At 38.4% G+C, this 19280-nt stretch overlaps 1 protein-coding gene across 5 annotated transcripts in view; it reads left to right on the forward strand.

Annotated features, from left to right (window-relative positions):
• CDKAL1 (CDK5 regulatory subunit associated protein 1 like 1) overlaps window positions 1-19280 on the forward strand; it is a 650929-nt gene that overhangs the window by 378651 nt on the left and 252998 nt on the right. For all 5 annotated transcript variants that reach the window (XM_067752107.1, XM_067752108.1, XM_067752105.1 and 2 more), the window contains one exon: window positions 426-592. In XM_067752107.1, the coding sequence (XP_067608208.1) occupies window positions 426-592 (167 nt within the window). The remainder of the gene's footprint in view (window positions 1-425; window positions 593-19280) is intronic.

Here is a 19280-nt window from a genome sequence, read left to right on the forward strand (position 1 = left end):
TTCCTTGGGTCGGTGACAGACTGATGAGTGAGTTCACTGCTGATAGTACCTATTTTGTTGAGTGACTGTTTCAGTTCCGGGGCTTTTGCTATTCAATAAACTAGGTATTGTCTGTGATGGGACTAAAGCTTTAGTCTTGATCAAAGTGCTTTGGAGGAAGCATGGTTGAACTGATTGGCTGTGAATGTTAATCACTCCATAGGACGCACTGATAATTTACAGCATTGTTGTAACTCTCTGGTGTTCATAAAATGAACTTAATGACCCAGTGCCACCATGGGATAAGCTGCTTTTTCTCTGCAATTGAATACCCGGGCTGCCTGCATATCAGTGTTGAGAAATACTGCATTAAAAAGAGTGAGCAGCTGTATGATGAAGGAAACGGCTCTGCAACAGATTTGTTAATTATCTCCTTTGATTCACAGAGGGTGTTTGTGAAATATGGTTGACCAGTGAAGACACAGGGGCTTATGGCAGAGATATTGGCACCAGTCTGCCCGCACTGCTGTGGAAGCTGGTTGAAGTGATTCCGGAGGGAGCAATGCTGAGGCTTGGCATGACAAATCCGCCCTATATTTTAGAGCATCTGGAGGTAAGGAAAAGCGCCCCATTTCCGTGCTGACACAGAGACGAACCAATCCAGACAACGTGGCAGCCTCAGCGCCATCACATGAGTGTCATTTAAAATCACTTCCACATTTTTTTTGTGTGGTCCCACGTTACCAAGAATGAATCGGGAATTTCAAGTCCCTTCTTTGTCAGTCTTCACATCTTGTTTCTGCTTCCTCACCATTAATTAATGTTGCCTAGATTTTCCAGTATTTGCCATCTTGTCCCAGTTCTTTGTTTCTTCCTTACAGCCCTTCAGTTTTCCAATGCATAAGTTTGCCTCAGTTCCTCTGTCTGTAACCCTTGTGTATTTCAGGACTGCTACCACGTTGCATTGATTTTGCAACCAACTGTGAACATTGCATTATCTGAACTGCTGTTAGCCCTGCCAGTGAGGATACTGTGCAGTGGAGTTTAAGGATGTTTTAAATTTGATTCTTTTGTCTGGCAATAGTTAGGGGAAAAATGAAATCCAGGAGACGTAGAGCTTTGTAGTCTTCCACTTGATTCTCTTGTGGTCGCTGTGAAAAAAGGAGTTATGATAATGCAAGATCCCTGGTTTTGTTTTTATACCTTCCATGGATGAACAGAGTGCCTACCCTCAAGTAGCTTACTATTAAACTAGGAAAATGGACGTGTGTACAAGTAACTGTGGTACTTGATGACAAATGATACAATAAATATGAGCAAAGAATATGGACAAGGGAGCAACCATGTAGATGAAAAAGTACATGCTGGGATCCATGATGATTATTTGAGAAATAAGATTATGCTGTTAGGTCCATAGTTAAGAATAAGAAATCTAATAAGTGCTGTTGGAGAGTCATGTGCAAAGTACAGAAACAACTCACTTATGTTTTTATCAGTTGTACAGAAAAATGACATTTCAGAATTCTAAAAGTTAGCAAGTGTAGTGGCTGAAATTCAAGGTGAATGAATATTCAAAGATTATTTCTGTTGATTTGATTTGAGGCCTATACTTGTTGAGGTTGTTGTTGAAAAGCCACCCTGCTCTCAGCAACCTATTTTAGAAATTCTGAAAACAGAGTGGATCGCAATCTGATCGTTAATTATAAATATCTAATGAAGAAATTTCGCGATTTCAATTTTGTTATTCACATTTTCCCAACCAGATCTTTTTAGTAAAGGTGTGTGATTTATATGTTAACTTTGGTACTTTGGACAGTGTGTGACTATTATGATTTGCTATTTAAAAGTAAGCCACAGGCGTGTCAGTTTTTACTTAACCCTTTGACGTGGCACTTGAAAAAGCCAGTGATTCTCTGTAAAAATCAAGTCTGCTAAGAGCTATAGCAGTCTTGCTATGTTTGCAGTAAATGTGAGGTGTCCATCATGAAGATCAGGAGATGTGCTGCATATATGGTGGGTAGGAAGAGAAGTAAGCCCTGCCAATATACAGCTGGTAACACCCCAGTTTCTTTGGATTTAAAAAATCTTATCAAATTTCAAGAGAACGTTAGTAGCTAGAGTCAGAGCAGTTCAGGTGGGGCTACAGTCAGAGCAGTTCAGGTGGGGAGTAAACACAAGGGGAAAAAAATCACGTATTGGCTCTGTGATGAGAAACCTAATATCTCTTGGAATAAACTCAACCCTTTAATTAATTGCAAGTTGCAGAAACCAGTGTCGCGTTTATAGCAAACCCTCATGCTCAGCATCTAAAATAGTGCTAGAGTTTTTGATCTCCGAATAGATGCTCCAGAAGAGCTGCTAAAAATCAACAGAGGACGGTAAATGTAGCTTTACGCTTTACCTGGAAGAACACAGGTGTTTAGTTCATAGATTGTACTTAGAGTGATAGCAAGTAACAATTGTCATAAAATTACCTTTTAAAAATTCTTGCTTTTTTGGGCTTCCCTGGTGGTACAGTGGTTGAGAGTCCGCCTGACAATGCAGGGGACACGGGTTCATGCCCCGGTCCGGGAGGATCCCACATACCGCGGAGTGGCTGGGCCCGTGAGCCATGGCCGCTGAGCCTGTGCGTCCGGAGCCTGTGCTACGCAGTGGGAGAGGCCACAACAGTGAGAGGCCCACGTACCGCAAAAAAAAAAAAAAAAAAAATTCTTGCTTTAAGATATCTATAATGTTGGCCTTCCCTCCTACATTCTCATTTTCATGAGGCGAGGACCTTGTCACGTCTATGTGTTGATCTACCCCACCCACTAGTGGCTCAATAAATGAATGAATAAAAGATGAATAAAGGAAGAGCCTTTTTCATAAAATAAATTGTAGAGCCCACTCTACCATCTTGAACTTTGAAGTCGTCTGGCCAGAAGAGGCAGCACAAGATGACAAAGTAAATGAGCTTCAAGTGTGAGAGTTTGTCCCAAAGAAAGCCACCCATTCCCCTCCACTTGATATGCAGGGAGTAATTCCATCCTGTGGTTCCACAGCAAAGGAGAGAGCAGGCCAGAGGAAACAGAAGCAAAGGAGACAAACAAACAAAGATGTGCTAGAACGAGAAAACCCAAGTATCTGGAAGCAAGAGCTTTTCAAGTCTTCCTCTGTCACTTTGACAAGACCTGCACACCTTGGTGGTGGTTCTCATCCTTCTCTGAGTGGCAGAGCTTCAAGCTCGCAGTGTCCTACAAACACATCCTTCTGTAACAGAAAAGGTATCTGAGCTCCACAGGCATCACTGGCTTCCAAGTGTGAAAAAGGACATTAGGGAAGAGAGCCAACCCCATGGAGCCTAACCCCGCACCCACAATGCATTGTATTTCCCCATTTTCCTCTCACTAAGCTGAGACTGCTCTGAAGAAGTTACTTGACTTACCTAAAGTGCTGAAGAAAATTCATCAATGAGAAAAAAAAAAAGAAGAGGGAAAAGCTGAAAACGGGGGGAAAAATAACACCAGTGAATGACAGGTGATGATTTTTTTTTAACTGCCAGGATAGAAGGAAGCCACTCTTGAAAACGTACTCTGATGGTTTAATACACTTACGGTGAGGGTTTCTGGCGAATTGTATTGGTAGGACCCAGCCTCCTTGTGTTTCTGGAAGATGCTTCACGCTACAGACTTTAATTATCGAGCACTTCACGGGGCTGTTTTCCTTCCTCTTGGTTATGTTCACTTCACATTCACCTGACTCTTGAGATTTTTCTCTTAAACTCTTTTACCAGTTTTTTTTTAATTGCACAGTTTAAAGGGGAAATCATTTAAAGGAAAATACCAACGTTTCTATCATTATTTAAGCGTATGGTGTGGAAAAATAGGTCTGTTGAAAATACATTTTATTAAATTTTCCAAGGGACAGAAGATATCACACTTAACGTAGGATGCACATCTAACTTTTAATTGAGAGTCTAACATTATGTGTGGCACTTTATATAGTAGATATTGAATAAATGTGTAATGAATAAAAGGAAAGGAGGGAGAATTCTTAATCCCTAACAGGCAAAGTCAAGTATCTAATTGGAGTACCTACAAACCCTATTTTTAACTTGTCACTGCCCTAAAAAACCATATGGGATTCATTTTAAATGATGACATAAGTGTCAAAGATATCTCAAACATATCTATATATATGTATACCATATATATATGGTGGGAAAACACCCTGGAATTGAAGAAACATAATTATAAGCTTATGTAATACTTATTAAATTTGGATATGAGGTAGAAACAATAGATAAAACAGTAGATTAAAAAATGTTTTACCTCATCTTAGGTCTGTAATACCTCTTCATTACCCATAGAATAAAGATAAGCTCTTTATCATGACATACGGGGTCCTTAAGACGCTTCCTCCACTACATCCCTGTTTGCTCTTCCCTTTGCTACCCTTATGAGGCCTCCTGTGTAGCCTATATTTTTTTTAACCATTTTATACTCCTGCTATTTTTACTTTAACTTTTTCCCGTTTCATACTTACCACATGATGACAGTTGTTAGTATTGAGTTAATCAGATACACTAATATTTGCTACTATTGGGTTGGCCAAAATGTCCGTTTGGGCTTTTCCGTTAAAAAAACGGGTTCTTAATGGAAATACATATGTTGACTAATATATATGTTGACTAATATATTGCCCCTATAGTGGCACATAAGAGGTATTTTCCCTCTATGTTTGCTTTCCTGTTGATGTCGCTAAGATAATAACACTGGCGTATTCCTGTTTAATGAACTCTGACCTTCTAGGTGGAGCAGCTTGTGAATTTGATTACTCTTGAAACTACATTGCTTAGTTTTTCCCTCTGCGTTGTAGGTAGCCCACAGCTAAGGTATTAATTCAGACTGAACATAACACATATGAACCCAGCCAGGTGTGATGTGGCCAGTGACAGTGATGCAATGGCTACTGGTACCTGGGCACCAGAAGACACTGGTAACATTATTCAGCACTGCCTAATAATAATCATAATAACATCAGTACAATTTATTGGGCGTTTATTAGTTTCTAGAAACCATACTACTTGCTATACACACATTATCTCTTTTCCTTCTTACAATAAGCTAGCTATATAGATAACATTATCCTTATTTTATTTATTGAGAAGCCAAGTCTTAGAAAGCTTTAATAATTGGCCAAATTACATAACTAATTAGCAGCTGAATGGGTTTCTAATCTTGTCTGACTCTAAAATGCTCTCTGCTATACTGAATCTTCCATAAAGCCAGCTCAGGTATTTCCTAGATTCCTTCCATGCTCTGTCAGACACTGTCCAGCCTGTCTCTGTGGGCACTCATCATGGTGCATCATTACTTATTTACACATAAATTCAACAAAACTGTTACCATCTGTAGGAAGAGGCTGTATTGTTTGTCTTTGCATTTCAGTGCCTGTGATGACATGCACTTAATAAATGTGTATGGAATGATGTGATGGCTCTAAGTTTAGCTGTTCTTTGACTGCATGTCTTATACATACTGAGGTGCCTTCATATCTGGACTGAGCATCTAGTTTTGGAAGAGTTTGTGGATGGTTGTCATATGTGTTTCTCACTTATGAGTCACACTTTTGTGCAGAATTACTAGATGGTGGAGGAGAATCCATCTAAGGGATATGCTTTATTATTTGCTCTGCTAAGATACTGTAGTGACAGATAGTATCTTTAGGACCACCTAGAGCAAATGAGCTCATTATATGATTATTGAGTTTGTAGATTATCTAGGCTTTTAGCTTCTTTCTTCTTCTTCCTGCTTCTTAGCTTTCACTGCTTTTTATAGTCTCCATCAGAGAAGTCAGCAGTGGATGGTCAAGGAGGAGAAATTAAAATCAGGCAATTTGTCTTGTTTTTCATTTTATGGGTTGGCTGGTAGGGAAAAGATATTAAAGCTGTTGACCAGAAAGGGATATGGGGATTATCTGTGGATTTTATTTATCTAAGCTATTCTGGTTCTCCTTGTGTTATGAATAATTTAAAATAACTGTTATCTTCCTTGAAAATGCCTGTGTGTCTTAAAGTCATATCAGAATTTTAGTGCATCACTTACAGCCTGGAACAGAGAGGGCAAGTTGATTAATTTGGAGTGCAAATGCTTGTTATTAAGGACTGTTCCTACATTCAAATTATAAATAAAGCAAATTGGTTATTTTAAAATTTCTATTACTCTGTAAAATATTGCTGAGAATATTGACACTCATATTCACATTGATATGCTACATTTTATTCAGCTTGAATTAAAATGTATAAGTTCTTTAAAGATTTATATTTAGTATATTTCTGTTACTTATATGTGTTACATTGTGTAAGGTTAATCATAGTGGTATTTTAAATGTTCCGTCTGTTTTTGGTTGAGAAATCTTTTAGTCACTACAAGTCAGTTTCCTGCTACCCTTGATTTTTGTATATTTACTTCTATTTAAATGACCTTATGTTCCAATCTAATAGTACATTTAGCAAAATTAATTTATCTGGTAAGACAGTAGATATATGTCAAGGACTTTTGCTGCATGGTAATTTATGAACATTAATAGTATGTTTGTCTTGGCAGACTTCTGAAAAATGCCTCATAGTTTCAAAATAATAGCAAACACAATACCTGCTGTGCTTATGTTTCATCAGAGCAATACAGAATTTCCAAATTGAAGTCAACAGTTCACATGTGTCTTTAAACTTTTTTTTTTCCTTAAGGGTTATACTTTCCAGAATAATAGAAAAATATGCAAATAGATTTTGTGCTGTTGTATACAAACTATTTCACCCTTTTGGTGAATAGAAGGACATGCTCAGTGATTCGTTTTGAGCAATGAAATGGAAAGGAAAAATCCTTTATTTCTGCCATCCACGTACTATAGCTTTTGCAACTTGTCAGTGTGGTTTGTGTGACTGTTGGTACCCCGTTTCTTACTGATTAGAATCATCAGCACTTTATTTCATTCTTAACCTGGCATTTGTGAATAGATTTCAAGAGGTCAGTGAAACCTCTAAAACTGGAGACCAAAGCTTGTGCCTATCTGAAAATTTAGGGGGAGGAAACCATCAAATATTAAAAGGATTCATATACTTAATAAAAAGCTTATCAGGCCTAATTATGAGAGCTGAGGGCAGCCCCCCTGGAATGGAATGGGGGTTATGCCCCAGCCCTATGTGCCAAATGACTTGACTCCTTGTGATAAACCATGAAATTTAAATGCTCCTCCACATAAGCATGATTGTGGGCTCTACCCCACATTCCACCTCTGCTCCTCCTTGGAGGGATCCGGATCTGAGCACCAGCAAAGCTTCAGTCTGGCCCTCTACCAAAACATTTGCACCTCTGCGCCTACTTGTATCTCACCCCTTTCCATCCTGTGATCCTCACTTGTTCCCTCTTCAGGCTTCAGCTCCTAACCCCAGCCCTGCCCAAGAAGCCTCAGCTTTTCTTGAATCCAACAGCTCCTCAGAAAAACTTCCATAGCTTCTTGCTTATGACTACTGAGCTTCAGTTTGTAACGTTCTGTCTGGGTGATTAAGCCTCAGGGTAACATGCAGGCCAGAGGACCCAGAAAAGAAATGAGCTCTTAAATAGATAGACTTGATCTCAACAAATAACTCTTTGTTGCTGTCCTCACAGCCACAGACTCATCAGTTTCATCAGGAATTTTATTTTTTGCTTATCAACTCAGGTATGTTTTCGGGGGAAAATGAACTATTTTGTGCATGAATGTTTCTCATGTTGAAAATATTGGGTTTCTCTGTCTTTTGGGGGAGAACAATGGAAAATGCCTTGTTTTAAGATTCTGTTTATATGGCCAGCAATAATTTATACAGAGACCCACCTTGTGGGCCTCCCTGCTGCCCTCAGTTACAATTTCTGAATTACCAGATAGCATGGATGGGAGTCTAGATCCAGCAGAGGAATATAAGTAGTCAAATTGGCTTTGGTTATCATAATACGATTTAATCCACTTTGTGATAAAAACTATCTGAACTTTGCAATCACTAATATCATCATTTTATCTCTTGCTATTGGCCTAAGTTTTTTACCAGTGAAATCCAGAGACATACCGATATTCATTGCCAAAAGAGATGATCATTTCCTGAAACGAAAAGAATGTAGGGACATAGGGATAAAATACGGGTCAAGATGATAAGTAAAGAGGCCTCAGCAAATGCTTTATAAAGAAACTGGTGTCATAGTCAAACATCTGGAACCATGTCTGTGTCTGTGTGTGTGTCTTTGTCTGTGTGTGTGTGCACATGCGTGTGTGTGTGTGTATATATATATATATTGGGTTGGCCAAAAGGTTCATTTAGTTTTTTCTGTAAGAAAAAAACTTGGCTCTAGTAGCACTTAGTTTTCTTTAACTTCATCCTAAACAATTTTGTTAGATTGTATGTGACAGCTGTCATATCAGCGTGCATTAAAAAAAGACATCAAAATTGGTGAATTTTTAAAAATTTATTTATATTTTGGCTGCATTGGGTCTTCGTTGCTGCCTGCGGGCTTACTCTAGTTGCAGCGAGCGGGGTCTATTCTTCGTTGCGGTGCACAGGCTTCTCATTGTGGTGGCTTCTCTTGTTGCAGAGCATGGTCTCTAGGTGCATGGGCTTCAGTAGTTGTGGCACGCAGGCTCAGTAGTTGTGGCTCACGGGCTCTAGAGTGCAGGCTCAGTAGTTGTGGCGCACGGGCTTAGTTGCTCCTCAGCATGTGGGATCTTCCCAGACCAGGGCTCAGACCCGTGTCCCCTGCATTGGCAGCCGGATTCTTAACCACTGCGCCACCAGGGAAGTCCAAAATTGGTGAATTTTTGTGTAGCCATTTTAATATTGAGGATGAAAGAAAAAAAGCAACATTTTCGGCATATTGTGCTTTATTATTTCAAGAAAGGTGAAAATGAAATCAAAACGCAAAAAAAGATTTGTGCAATGTATGGAGAAGGTGTTATGACTGATTGAATGTGTCAAAAGTGGTTTGCAAAGTTTCATGCTGGAGATTTCTTGCTGGTTGTTGCTCCACAGTCGGGTAGACCAGTTGAAGTTGATAGCGATCAAATCAAGACATCAGTTGAGAACAATCAGTGTTATACCATGTGGGAGATAGCCGACATACTCAAAAATATCCAAATCAAGCGGTGGAAATCATTTGCACCAGCTTGGTTATGTGAATCGCTTTGATGTTTTGGTTCCACGTAAGTTAAGCGAAAAAAACCTTCTTGACCGTATTTCTGCATGCGATTCGCTACTTAAACGTAATGAAAACGTTCTGTTTTTAAAACAAATTGTGATGGGCGATGAAAAGTGGATACTGTACCATAATGTGCAACGGAAGAGATCATGGGACAAGCAAAATGCACCACCACCAACCACACCGAAGACTGGTCTTCATCCAACGAGGGTAGTGTTGTCTATATGGTGGGATTGGAAGGGAGTCCTCTATTATGAGCTCCTTCTGCCAAACAATTAATTCCAACAAGTACTGCTCCCAGTTAGACCAACTGAAAGCAGCATTTGAAGAAAAGCGTCCAGAATTAGTCAACAGAAAACGCATAACCTTCCATCAGGATAACGCAAGACCACATGTTTCCTTGATGGCCAGGCAAAAACTGTTACAGCTTGGCTGGGAAGTTCTGATTCATCTGCCATATTCACCAGACACAGCACCTTCGGATTTCCACTTATTTAGGTCTTTACAAAATTCTCTTAATGGAAAAAATTTCAATTCCCTGGAAGACTGTAAAAGGCACCTGGAACAGTTCTTTGCTCAAAAAGATAAAAAGTTTTGGGAAGACGGAATTATGAAGTTGCCTGAAAAATGGCAGAAGGCAGTGGAACAAAAGGGTGAATACATTGTTCAATAAAGTTCTTGGTGAAAATGAAAAATGTCTTCTACTTTTACTTAAAAACTTTTACTTGGCACTTTTTGGCCAACCCAATAAAGCAGAACACTTTAATATTTCAGAATTACAATTCTAGGATACTAGAAGGCTGGAAATTTACAAATTTTGATTGTGGCATACAAAATATTCGTGTTTCATCTTTTAGTATTCTAGTGTACATTTCAGTTTCTAAAGGAGGGCATTAGATACGTGATGGTTTAATATGCATCTTAAAAGGCGTTTCACATTGCTGTTTTCCCTGGATCCTTAATTTCACAGGAGTAGCTAAGAGGGCTTCCATGTCACCTGTTGAAATTAGTATAGTTCAAACTCCACAATACACCATCCGTGGACTTTATCTTTCTCATTAATTTAGGAAGTCAGTTATGCTCAAACCACTGAGAAAAGCCGCCTTCGACTTTCCTTCATAAGCACAGAGCATGGCTAACACATAAGGCATTCAATGTAGTTTTTTCTTTACACTTTTCTTTTGGTACTAGGATCATTTCCGTATTGATTCTTTGCTCTGATAGCCTATGAAAGGCTACCCTAGGCCATTGCTAATTCAGCACTTAGTAAAATGAAATCTTCATATTTTATATCAGGTGGGTAATGGAATTTTCTCATGATTCATGGTGTAGAACAGAAAGGTTGGTAGTGAAGTTAATGGTTCAGAGAATACTTGAGGGACATTCTGCATATTTTTCAGCAAGTAAAATGCAGTTCCTTACTTTGCTTCTGTTTATTTTTAATATACTAAATTGTTTGTTGTTTCTAGATCCAATATGCATTGGTTCTTTTTCCCACATCTTCCTTTGTCTACCACAAAAATAATCCACATAAAAATGTTAAGCTTTCAAATTTTAAGTCCAAAATTCTTTAATGTCCTTTAACAGTAAATGATGATTGTGTCCTAAATTGGAAACATAAGCATTTTTATATGATTAAGAACACCTTTATTTGGATGTGTTGAACAGAGCTATCAAATTGATTATAATGGGCATGAATAGTGTATGTGTAATGAATCATTTTTAGCATCAGAGGATGCTGCATGTGGGCCAGAGAAGTCAAACTATTTAGAGTAATATTGAAAGTTCTCTAGTTATTCATTAGTTTAGGTGGAAAAAAAACTATTCTGTCTCTTTTTGTAGCATGCATTTTTCTGTGTTTTTAAAAACACTGTGAAAAGTTTGCTGCTTGTAAAGCATTGTTTGACTAGAGAAAGTATTGTGGATTTGAGTGTCTCTAATATATGGCAACAAAGAAGTAACTTCCATATTTACATGTTAAAATATATGTAAAAAGCAAACTTGACATCAATTTTTTATCATACAGTCATATGGAATGTCTGCCTAAATGCTGATTAGTTGAAATCTCAGACATTAATCTTTTCATTAATTGGCTACTATATAGCCAAGCCTTTGTCTTTCCACCTCAATAGATCCTTGTTATTTCTTCTTCCTCTATTCCTCTATTACTGTCTTTGTATTAGTTTCCTAAGGTGGTTGTAACGAAGTACCACAAACTGGGTGGCTTAAAATAACAGAAATTTATCCTCACAGTTTGGGAGGCCAGAGGTCCCAAATCAAAGTGTTGGCAGGGTTGGTTCCTTCGGGAGGCTCTGAGGGAGAATCTGTCCCGTTCCTCTCTCCCTGCGTCTGGTGGTTGCTGGTAATTTGTGGCATTCCTTAGCTGGTAGACATATCACTGCAATCTCTGTTTCAGTGCTAACATGGTATTCTCCTCTCTCTGCGACTAAATTTCCTCTTCTTTATAAGGGCACCAGTCACTGGATTGGAGTCCACCCTAATTCAGTATGACCTCGTCTAAACTTGATTACATCTGCAAAGACGCTATATTTCCAAAGAAGCTCATTTTCACAGGTTCTGGGGATGATGACGTCAATGTGTCTTCTGTGACACACAGTTCAGCCCACAACAGCCTTCTTTTGTGGTAAATAGATATTCTCTATGTGCCATTTTAATTCATATATATAATCTTTAAAATTATTTCTTTAGTGGTTACCTTAGTATCTTAATCTATAACAGTTTAGTTTATGTTAATATCAACTTTGTAACAGGATACACAAGTTTTGCCTCTATATATAGCTCAATTCCCTCTCCCCTTCTTTATGCTGATGTTATCAAACAAAGTATATCTTTGTAAAATGTACACCTATCAGCACATTCATAATTAGTGCTTTATGCAGTTGTCTTTTAAGTTAGATAAGATAAAAACAAGAACTACAAACAAAAACCACATTTATACTGTTACCTTTGTAGTTACCTTTACCTGTGCTCTTTATTTCTTCATGTGGATTGGAGTTAATGTCAATTCATTTCAGCCTGAAGGACTCCATTTAGTATTTCTAACACAGGTCTCCTAGAAAAGTATTCTCTCAGTTTTTGTTTATCGGGGCATAGCTTAACTTTTTCTTCACTTTTGAAGGATGACTTCTCTGGATACAGAATTCTTGGTTAACAGTCTTTCAGCACTTTGCATATGTCATTCCACTGCCTTGTGGCCTCTGATTTCTGATGAGATATCAACTGTTAATCTTACTGAGGATCCCTTACACGTGATGAGATGCTTGTCTCTTGCTGTTATCAGGATTCTGTTTTTATCTTTCAGCGGTTTATGAGATAGCTAGGTATAGATCTCTTTAAGTTTATCCTACTTAGAGTTTGTAGAGCTTCTAGGTTACGTAGATTGTTTTTCTTCAGATTTCTGAGTTTTGGGCCATTATGGCTTCAAATATTTTTCTGCCTTTTTCTTTCCTTCTGGAATTCATATTATATGTATGTTGGTATGCTTGATGGTGTCCCACAGATTTCTGAGGCGCTGTTAATTTTTTTTTTTTTTTTCTGTTCCTCAGACCAAGTAATCTCAATTGACCTGTCTTCAAGTTTGCTGATTGTTTCTTATACCAGCTCAAGTCTCCTGCTGAGCCCCTGTAGTGAATTTTTTACTTCAGTTCTTTTACTTTTCATACCAGAATTTCTATCTGGTTCTCCTTCATAATTTGTCTCATTATTGATATTCTTCAATCAGTGAGACATCATTCTCATGCTTTTCTTTAGTTCTTTAAACATGATTGTCTTTACTTCTTTGAACATATTTAAAATGATGATTTAAAGTCGTTGTCAAGTATGTTCAGAATCTGGGCTTTTGCTGGGAGTGTCTATCGATTGCTTTTGTGTGTGTGTGTGTGTTTCACATTTTATAATTTTTTGTTGAAAACTAGACATTTAAATATACTTTTTTTTTTTTTTCTGCGGTACACAGGCCTCTCACTGTTGTGGCCTCTCCCATTGCGGAGCACAGGCTCCGGAAGCACAGGCTCAGCGGCCATGGCTCACGGGCCCAGCCGCTCTGCGGTATGTGGGATCTTCCCGGACCGGCGCACGAACCTGTGTCCCCTGCATCGGCAGGCGGACTCTCAACCACTGCGCCACCAGGGAAGCCCAACATAGTTTTTGTTTGTTTGTTTGTTTGTTTTTGTATTTTTATTTATTTTTTATTTTATTTATTTATTTTAATATACTTTTAAATATAATGTGGCAGCTCTGGAAATCAGATAGTCTTCTCTTGACAAGAGTTATTATTGTTGTTGTTTGTTTAGTGACTTTTCGTAATTAATTCAGTAAAGTCTACTTTGTTATATGTGGCCAGTGAAGTCTCTATCAAATTAGCTTAGTAGTCAGCTCATGATTGGACAGAGATTTCCTTAAAACCTGGAAACAATAAGTCTGTCTTTGTGGAGGAATCCTTTGTTCATATTGGAGCATCCTTCAGTGCGCAGGTTGCCTGTACCTCCATCTTTACCTGCACTTCCTGTTTGTGTAGAACCTCAGACTTAGCCAGAGGTGAGAATTAAGGGCCTTCTCATGTCTTCACTGAACAGGTGCACAGCCTGGACATGCACACGTCCTTGTGCGTGCACATGGCCTTCTAGATTCCCAGGAACGTGTCAGTGTGTTTCAAAATCCCCTCTGGAATCACATTCCCTAGCTTTTCCTTTTATGCTTTTTGATTTGCTTATTATTTGCTCTGTTATTTGCAGCCCCAGGCAGCCATGATGTTAAGCAATTGCAATGATTATTTTTGACAAATGCCCCTGGGAAAAAAGCTTTTCTACTGGGTGAGTGCCAGGTCAGGTTAAATAAGAAAGCCATGTGAGTAGAGTCTTCCATGAAACCACTGCACAGGGCAAATACTGACAGTTTTTCTGGGAATGGGGCTTTGAAGGAGCTCCAACCCTCTTCTGCCCCCTTCAGTGGCTGCCAGACTGCTGGTTTTCACCATGATTGAAGGTTGTTGGTTTTCAAGGCTACCACAGAACTGGGAAGTGGGAGGTGAGAAAAGGGCCAGTTTAAAATGCCACATAACTTTCTGTTCTTACCAAGATTGTTCCATTTTTCTGGAATAAACACTCGTCAGATTGCTGTAAGCCTTTAGTTAATTTCCAGAGTTCTGAAAAAAATTGATTCTGACCATTTTTGTCACTGTCCTCATTGCCTTTTAGGTAGGAGAGGATTTTCAGAGGTTTTTACTCTGCCATTCCTGCTGATGTCATTAAATATTACTTATGCCTTAAAATGGGCTGCTTCTGTATGTGTCAGGCCATAAGTGTATGGGGTTAGCTCGTATTCTTCCTTAATTTTTGTGTTCCATGTCAAAGGTACCGTCAATCACTTATGGTTCCATCTGCCCTTGTAAAGCTTTTGGGGAGGAGCTCATGTCATTAGTAGGTTACTGACAGCAAAAGATCACTATTAATTGAGTCTCTCAGTGGCCTGTAACAAACAACACCCTCACAGAAAGCACAGAGATTTGGAGACTAAAACGCGCACCTCGTTAGATACTTGTAGCTGTGGGCACCGCACAGAGCAGACTGTGGCTTACTCAGACGGAACCTTGCATGTGACATTTAGTTGCTTCCCTCTCTTTCTTTATTGATTCTTTTTCTAAAAACCATACCCAATACTACTTCGTTATTTATATTCTAATAGATAGTTCAACTTCCACAGTCACTGTCTTTTATATTGTTGAAGCTACTGTAGATCTCTTCTCATGAAAATGCTTTGTTTTGGGGACTTCCCTGGCAGTCCAGTGGTTAAGACTCCATGCTTCCACTGCATGGGGCACGGGTTCGATCCGTGGTTGGGGAACTAAGATCCCACATGCTGTGTGGAGTGGCCAAAAAAAAGGAAAGAAAATGCTTTGTTTTCTTGAGAGATGGTGTCCCTGTCACTATGCCATGTTCCATCCTCTGTGTAGTCTTCCAGAAAGCTTTGCACATCAGTTGATTAGGTATTTGTTAATCAGAAAGATGTTTGCTGTCGATGCTGCTTTACTAAACTAAAAAGATATCAAACTTAGAATTAATAGCTATAGACTCTAGAGTTTGTAGAAAAACAACACTGGAAAATACTGGTAATTCGAGGATATGTAACTCCAGGAAGTCATTTTGAAATTTGCAGTGCATTGTTTTACTCTGTTTTACATTGTTTTACTCTCATGAAAGTAAATGCACATTTTAAAGTTCCTCAGTTTCTTTACCAACATTTTTGCTGAAGTATCTTTATGATGTTTTTATTTATTATCCTTCTAACTTAATGGGACGTGACCGTACTGAAGTGTTCACAGAAGTAGAAGACCTGAGTCTGAATCAGTTTGTCATTAATCTGGCAAATTCGTTGAATCTTGATCACTCTATTTATATTTCAGTCTTTTTAAAAAGAAACACCATTTTGAAGGGGCTGAGCTGAATGAGATAGGTTTAAATTTTTTCCATTTGACCTCTAAATTCTGAGCCTTCTAAAATCTTTGCAAACTCATTTTACTTGATGTGACCTAGAACTTAAAAGAAAAAAAATAGCATTTCAAAGAATTGTTGTGCCATTCCATTGTCTGGTATTTGGTATGAAATAATCATCCCAGTACTTGCTTTGACGGTTGTGTCATATTTATATAAGCCTGTGTCAGAGAGGCCTGGAACCCAAAAGCTTTCTGTTTCTGTAGTGAGTGTGGGGAATCACTTACTGAATTTGCATCCTCTACCTAACGCCTGAGAACGAAGCATTTCTTTTGGATAGCATGGCCCTCCTCACTTGCAAATGCTTTTCATGTTGCAAATGGTACAGTAGAAAAATGAAATCTACGGAAAACCACATCAAGAAGATCTCTCTCTTATTCAAGGAATGATTATTGCATAGACAGGGTATTCTGGTTCCCCACCTATGACCCTGGAGAGGAATTGGGCATCATTATGGTGGCTGGCTTCATGAGGCCTCAGACGTACCTCTAGCGTCACGCTCAGTCTCCCTGGGCTTGGGGCACTCTCTGTTCTCTTAGGGAGCCTTTTCAAGTCTCCCAGGGCACCAGCTACTCTTCTTTTGTGTATGGACATACCTCATTTTATTGTGCTTCACACACATGGTACTTTTTACAGATGTAAAGGTTTGTGGCAACCCTGCATTGAGCAAGTCTATCGATGCCATTTTCCCAACAGTGTGTGCTCACTTCGTGTCTCTGTGGCACATTTTGCTGACACAGAGACACATTTTAAATATTGCAAATTCTTGCAATATTTAAAACTTTTTCATTGTTATTATTTGTTATGGTGATCTGTGATCTCTGATAAAACTGTTTCAAAAAGATTACGACTTGCTGTAGGCTCAGACGATTGATGATTAGCATTTTTTTAGCAGTAAAGTATTTTTTGGCTAAAGTGTGTGCACTTTTTAGACATAATGCTATTGCCCACTTAATAGACTACAGTATAGTATAAACAAAACTTTTTTTGTTTTTTTTCCAACTTTGAGATATAATTGATATATAATATTGTGTAAGGTTAAGGTGTACAATGTGATGATTTGATTCAAATATATCCTGTGAAATGCTTACCACAGCAAGGTTAGTTAACACATCCTTCACATCACATAATTACCACTCTGTTGTTCTTGTTATGGTGAGAATATTAAGGCTCTATTCTCATAGCAACTTTTCCACTATACAATACAGTATTGTTAACTATAGTTACCATGCTGTACATTAGATCCCTAGAAGTTAGTCCCTCAAAGCCCTTACTATTTCTGTAAAGAAGTTGTCAAAAGAAAGCAGGAATAACAATAACCTACTTCTGTTTCTCCATTCTTCTATGCTTCCATTCTTTGATATAGTCCTGAATGTGCGGCTGATTTGTGTGGGGCACTGAGGGAATTTTTCACATTTCTGTGGCTTTTGATGTTTTCAGATATCACCTGGGGCATCATAGCAGTTACCCTGTACAAAGAATATTAAACAATGTATCAGCAGTGCCCTATCGGATGCTATATAAATGTAAGATTTTGTCTTATCTGGATTAGATTAATAATGAATAGAACAATGAATTGGTAGAACAATGAATTAATATCTTAGAACAATGAATTAATATCTTAGAATAGTACCTGACATACAGAAAGTACTTAATAGTTTTAGCTATTAATATTACTATTATTATATCAGAATTTTGGAATTTTACCTTAATGTATCAGATCTGAAAGTATATAACTTATTCTTTCTTTTTCTTTATGAAGGCATCTTTTGGATCAGGCAAGTGCAACTTTTAAGGATTTGCTTATCAGAAATCTCATGATTAATAGAGCAAGATGAAGTCTAGGGTCCTCATGGGGAAGGAGAAAGAGATCTAGTGAGGGAGTGAAGCAAGACTCATTGAGGAAGTGAGAGACTTTCCAAGGTGTCTGGGGTAGGAGTGGCTTATAGGTAACTCATCACTACGAGCAGAGATAAAGGGATGCCATGATTCACCTGGGCTCTGCTGTAGTGCTGCCATCTGTCTTTTGCCATCAGAATGTCTGTGAGAGTCATCCATGTTGTTTTGTGTGTTGGGAATTTGTTACAGGTCCATTGCTGTGAAGCGTTCCATTGTGTGAATACATCATAGTTTGTTCAGCCATTTTCCTGGTGAACGCTAGGGTGATTTCCAGGTTTCAATTATTATGAATAAAGCTTACATGAACATTATCATACACGTCCTTTGGTGAACAGGTGCACTCATTTCTCTTAGGTATATACGTAGGAGTGGAATTGCTGGATCATAGGGTTGACATATGTTTGGCTTTAATAAAACTGCCAGCCATGTATGAGAGTTGCCACTATTCTCTTAGATAGATTTTTGAATGGGAAGACCCTTCAACAGATGGCCTAGCATAATACTCCCCCTATAAGGCGAAGTGTTGGGATTGGTTGTGTGTTGGTTTTTTCCAGTAGGTACTTGATGTAATGCCTGTTCAAGAGAATGAAAAACTTCAGAATGTACAGGTTTTATGTATGTTAGATATGTTTGTATGATAGCAGATTGAATAATTGAGCCACATGTTCTGTTAGAATGCATTTTGGTGTAATTTAATCTACCTGTCATACCATACAATTTAGAAGGTTTATATTTGAGAGGACACTGTTCTGAAAATCTGAAGACCTTGGTTCCAACCCTAATTCTAGCACTATGTAACTGTGACCTTAGGCAAGTCATGTAACCCCTTTAAACCTTTGTCTTTGTGTAGAAGTAGTAGCAGTGGAAGAGGAGTTTGATATATATATATCACTTAGTTTTCTCTTTCTATGATTTTTTAATAAGTCACTTAAAGTTATGTTAAATTATTACCTTATATATCTAATTAATAAATTAACATAATACATTAATTTTCATTAACTCAGAAAAGTGATTACAGACTCAAAGACATGGAAGTGACTCACATTTTAGACTACTGAGACTATAGGATTTACTAAACCAAAAATGTTCTTTTTTTAAAAAAAATTTTTATTTATTTACTTATTTTTGGCTGCGTTGGGTCTTCGTTGCTGCGTGCGGCCTTTCTCTAGTTGTGGCGAGCGGGGGCTACTCTTCATCGTTGTGTGCGGGTTTCTCATTGCAGTGGCTTCTCTTGTTGCAGAGCATGGGCTCTAGGTACGAGGACTTCAGTAGTTGTGGCATGTGGGCTCAGTAGTTGTGGTGCATGGGCTTAGTTGCTCCGCGGCATGTGGGATCTTCCCGGAACAGGGATCGAACCCATGTCCCCTGCTTTGGCAGGCGGATTCTTAACCACTGTGCCACTAGGGAAGTCCCCCCAGAATGTTAAGTTCTTAAAAAATAAAATGCTAACAACTTTTCTGGCCACTACTTTGGTTTTGTAATATATCACAGATGTGGCTACTCAGCTACTATATAATCAGAATCCTAAAGGACATTCCACATATAATGTTGCAAACGTTCAACTTTGGACTGGGTTTTGTAAAGTCAGCCTGAAATCGATTCAACCCGTCTGTGGCTCCTCAGATCCTACCTACACTGATTCAGAGTTTCACATGTGGCTAGTGTTTTTCTTACAGTTATTAGTAAGTGT

The sequence above is a fragment of the Pseudorca crassidens genome, chromosome 10 (assembly GCF_039906515.1).
Source record: "Pseudorca crassidens isolate mPseCra1 chromosome 10, mPseCra1.hap1, whole genome shotgun sequence".
In the NCBI taxonomy this organism is placed as follows: Eukaryota; Metazoa; Chordata; class Mammalia; order Artiodactyla; family Delphinidae; genus Pseudorca; species Pseudorca crassidens.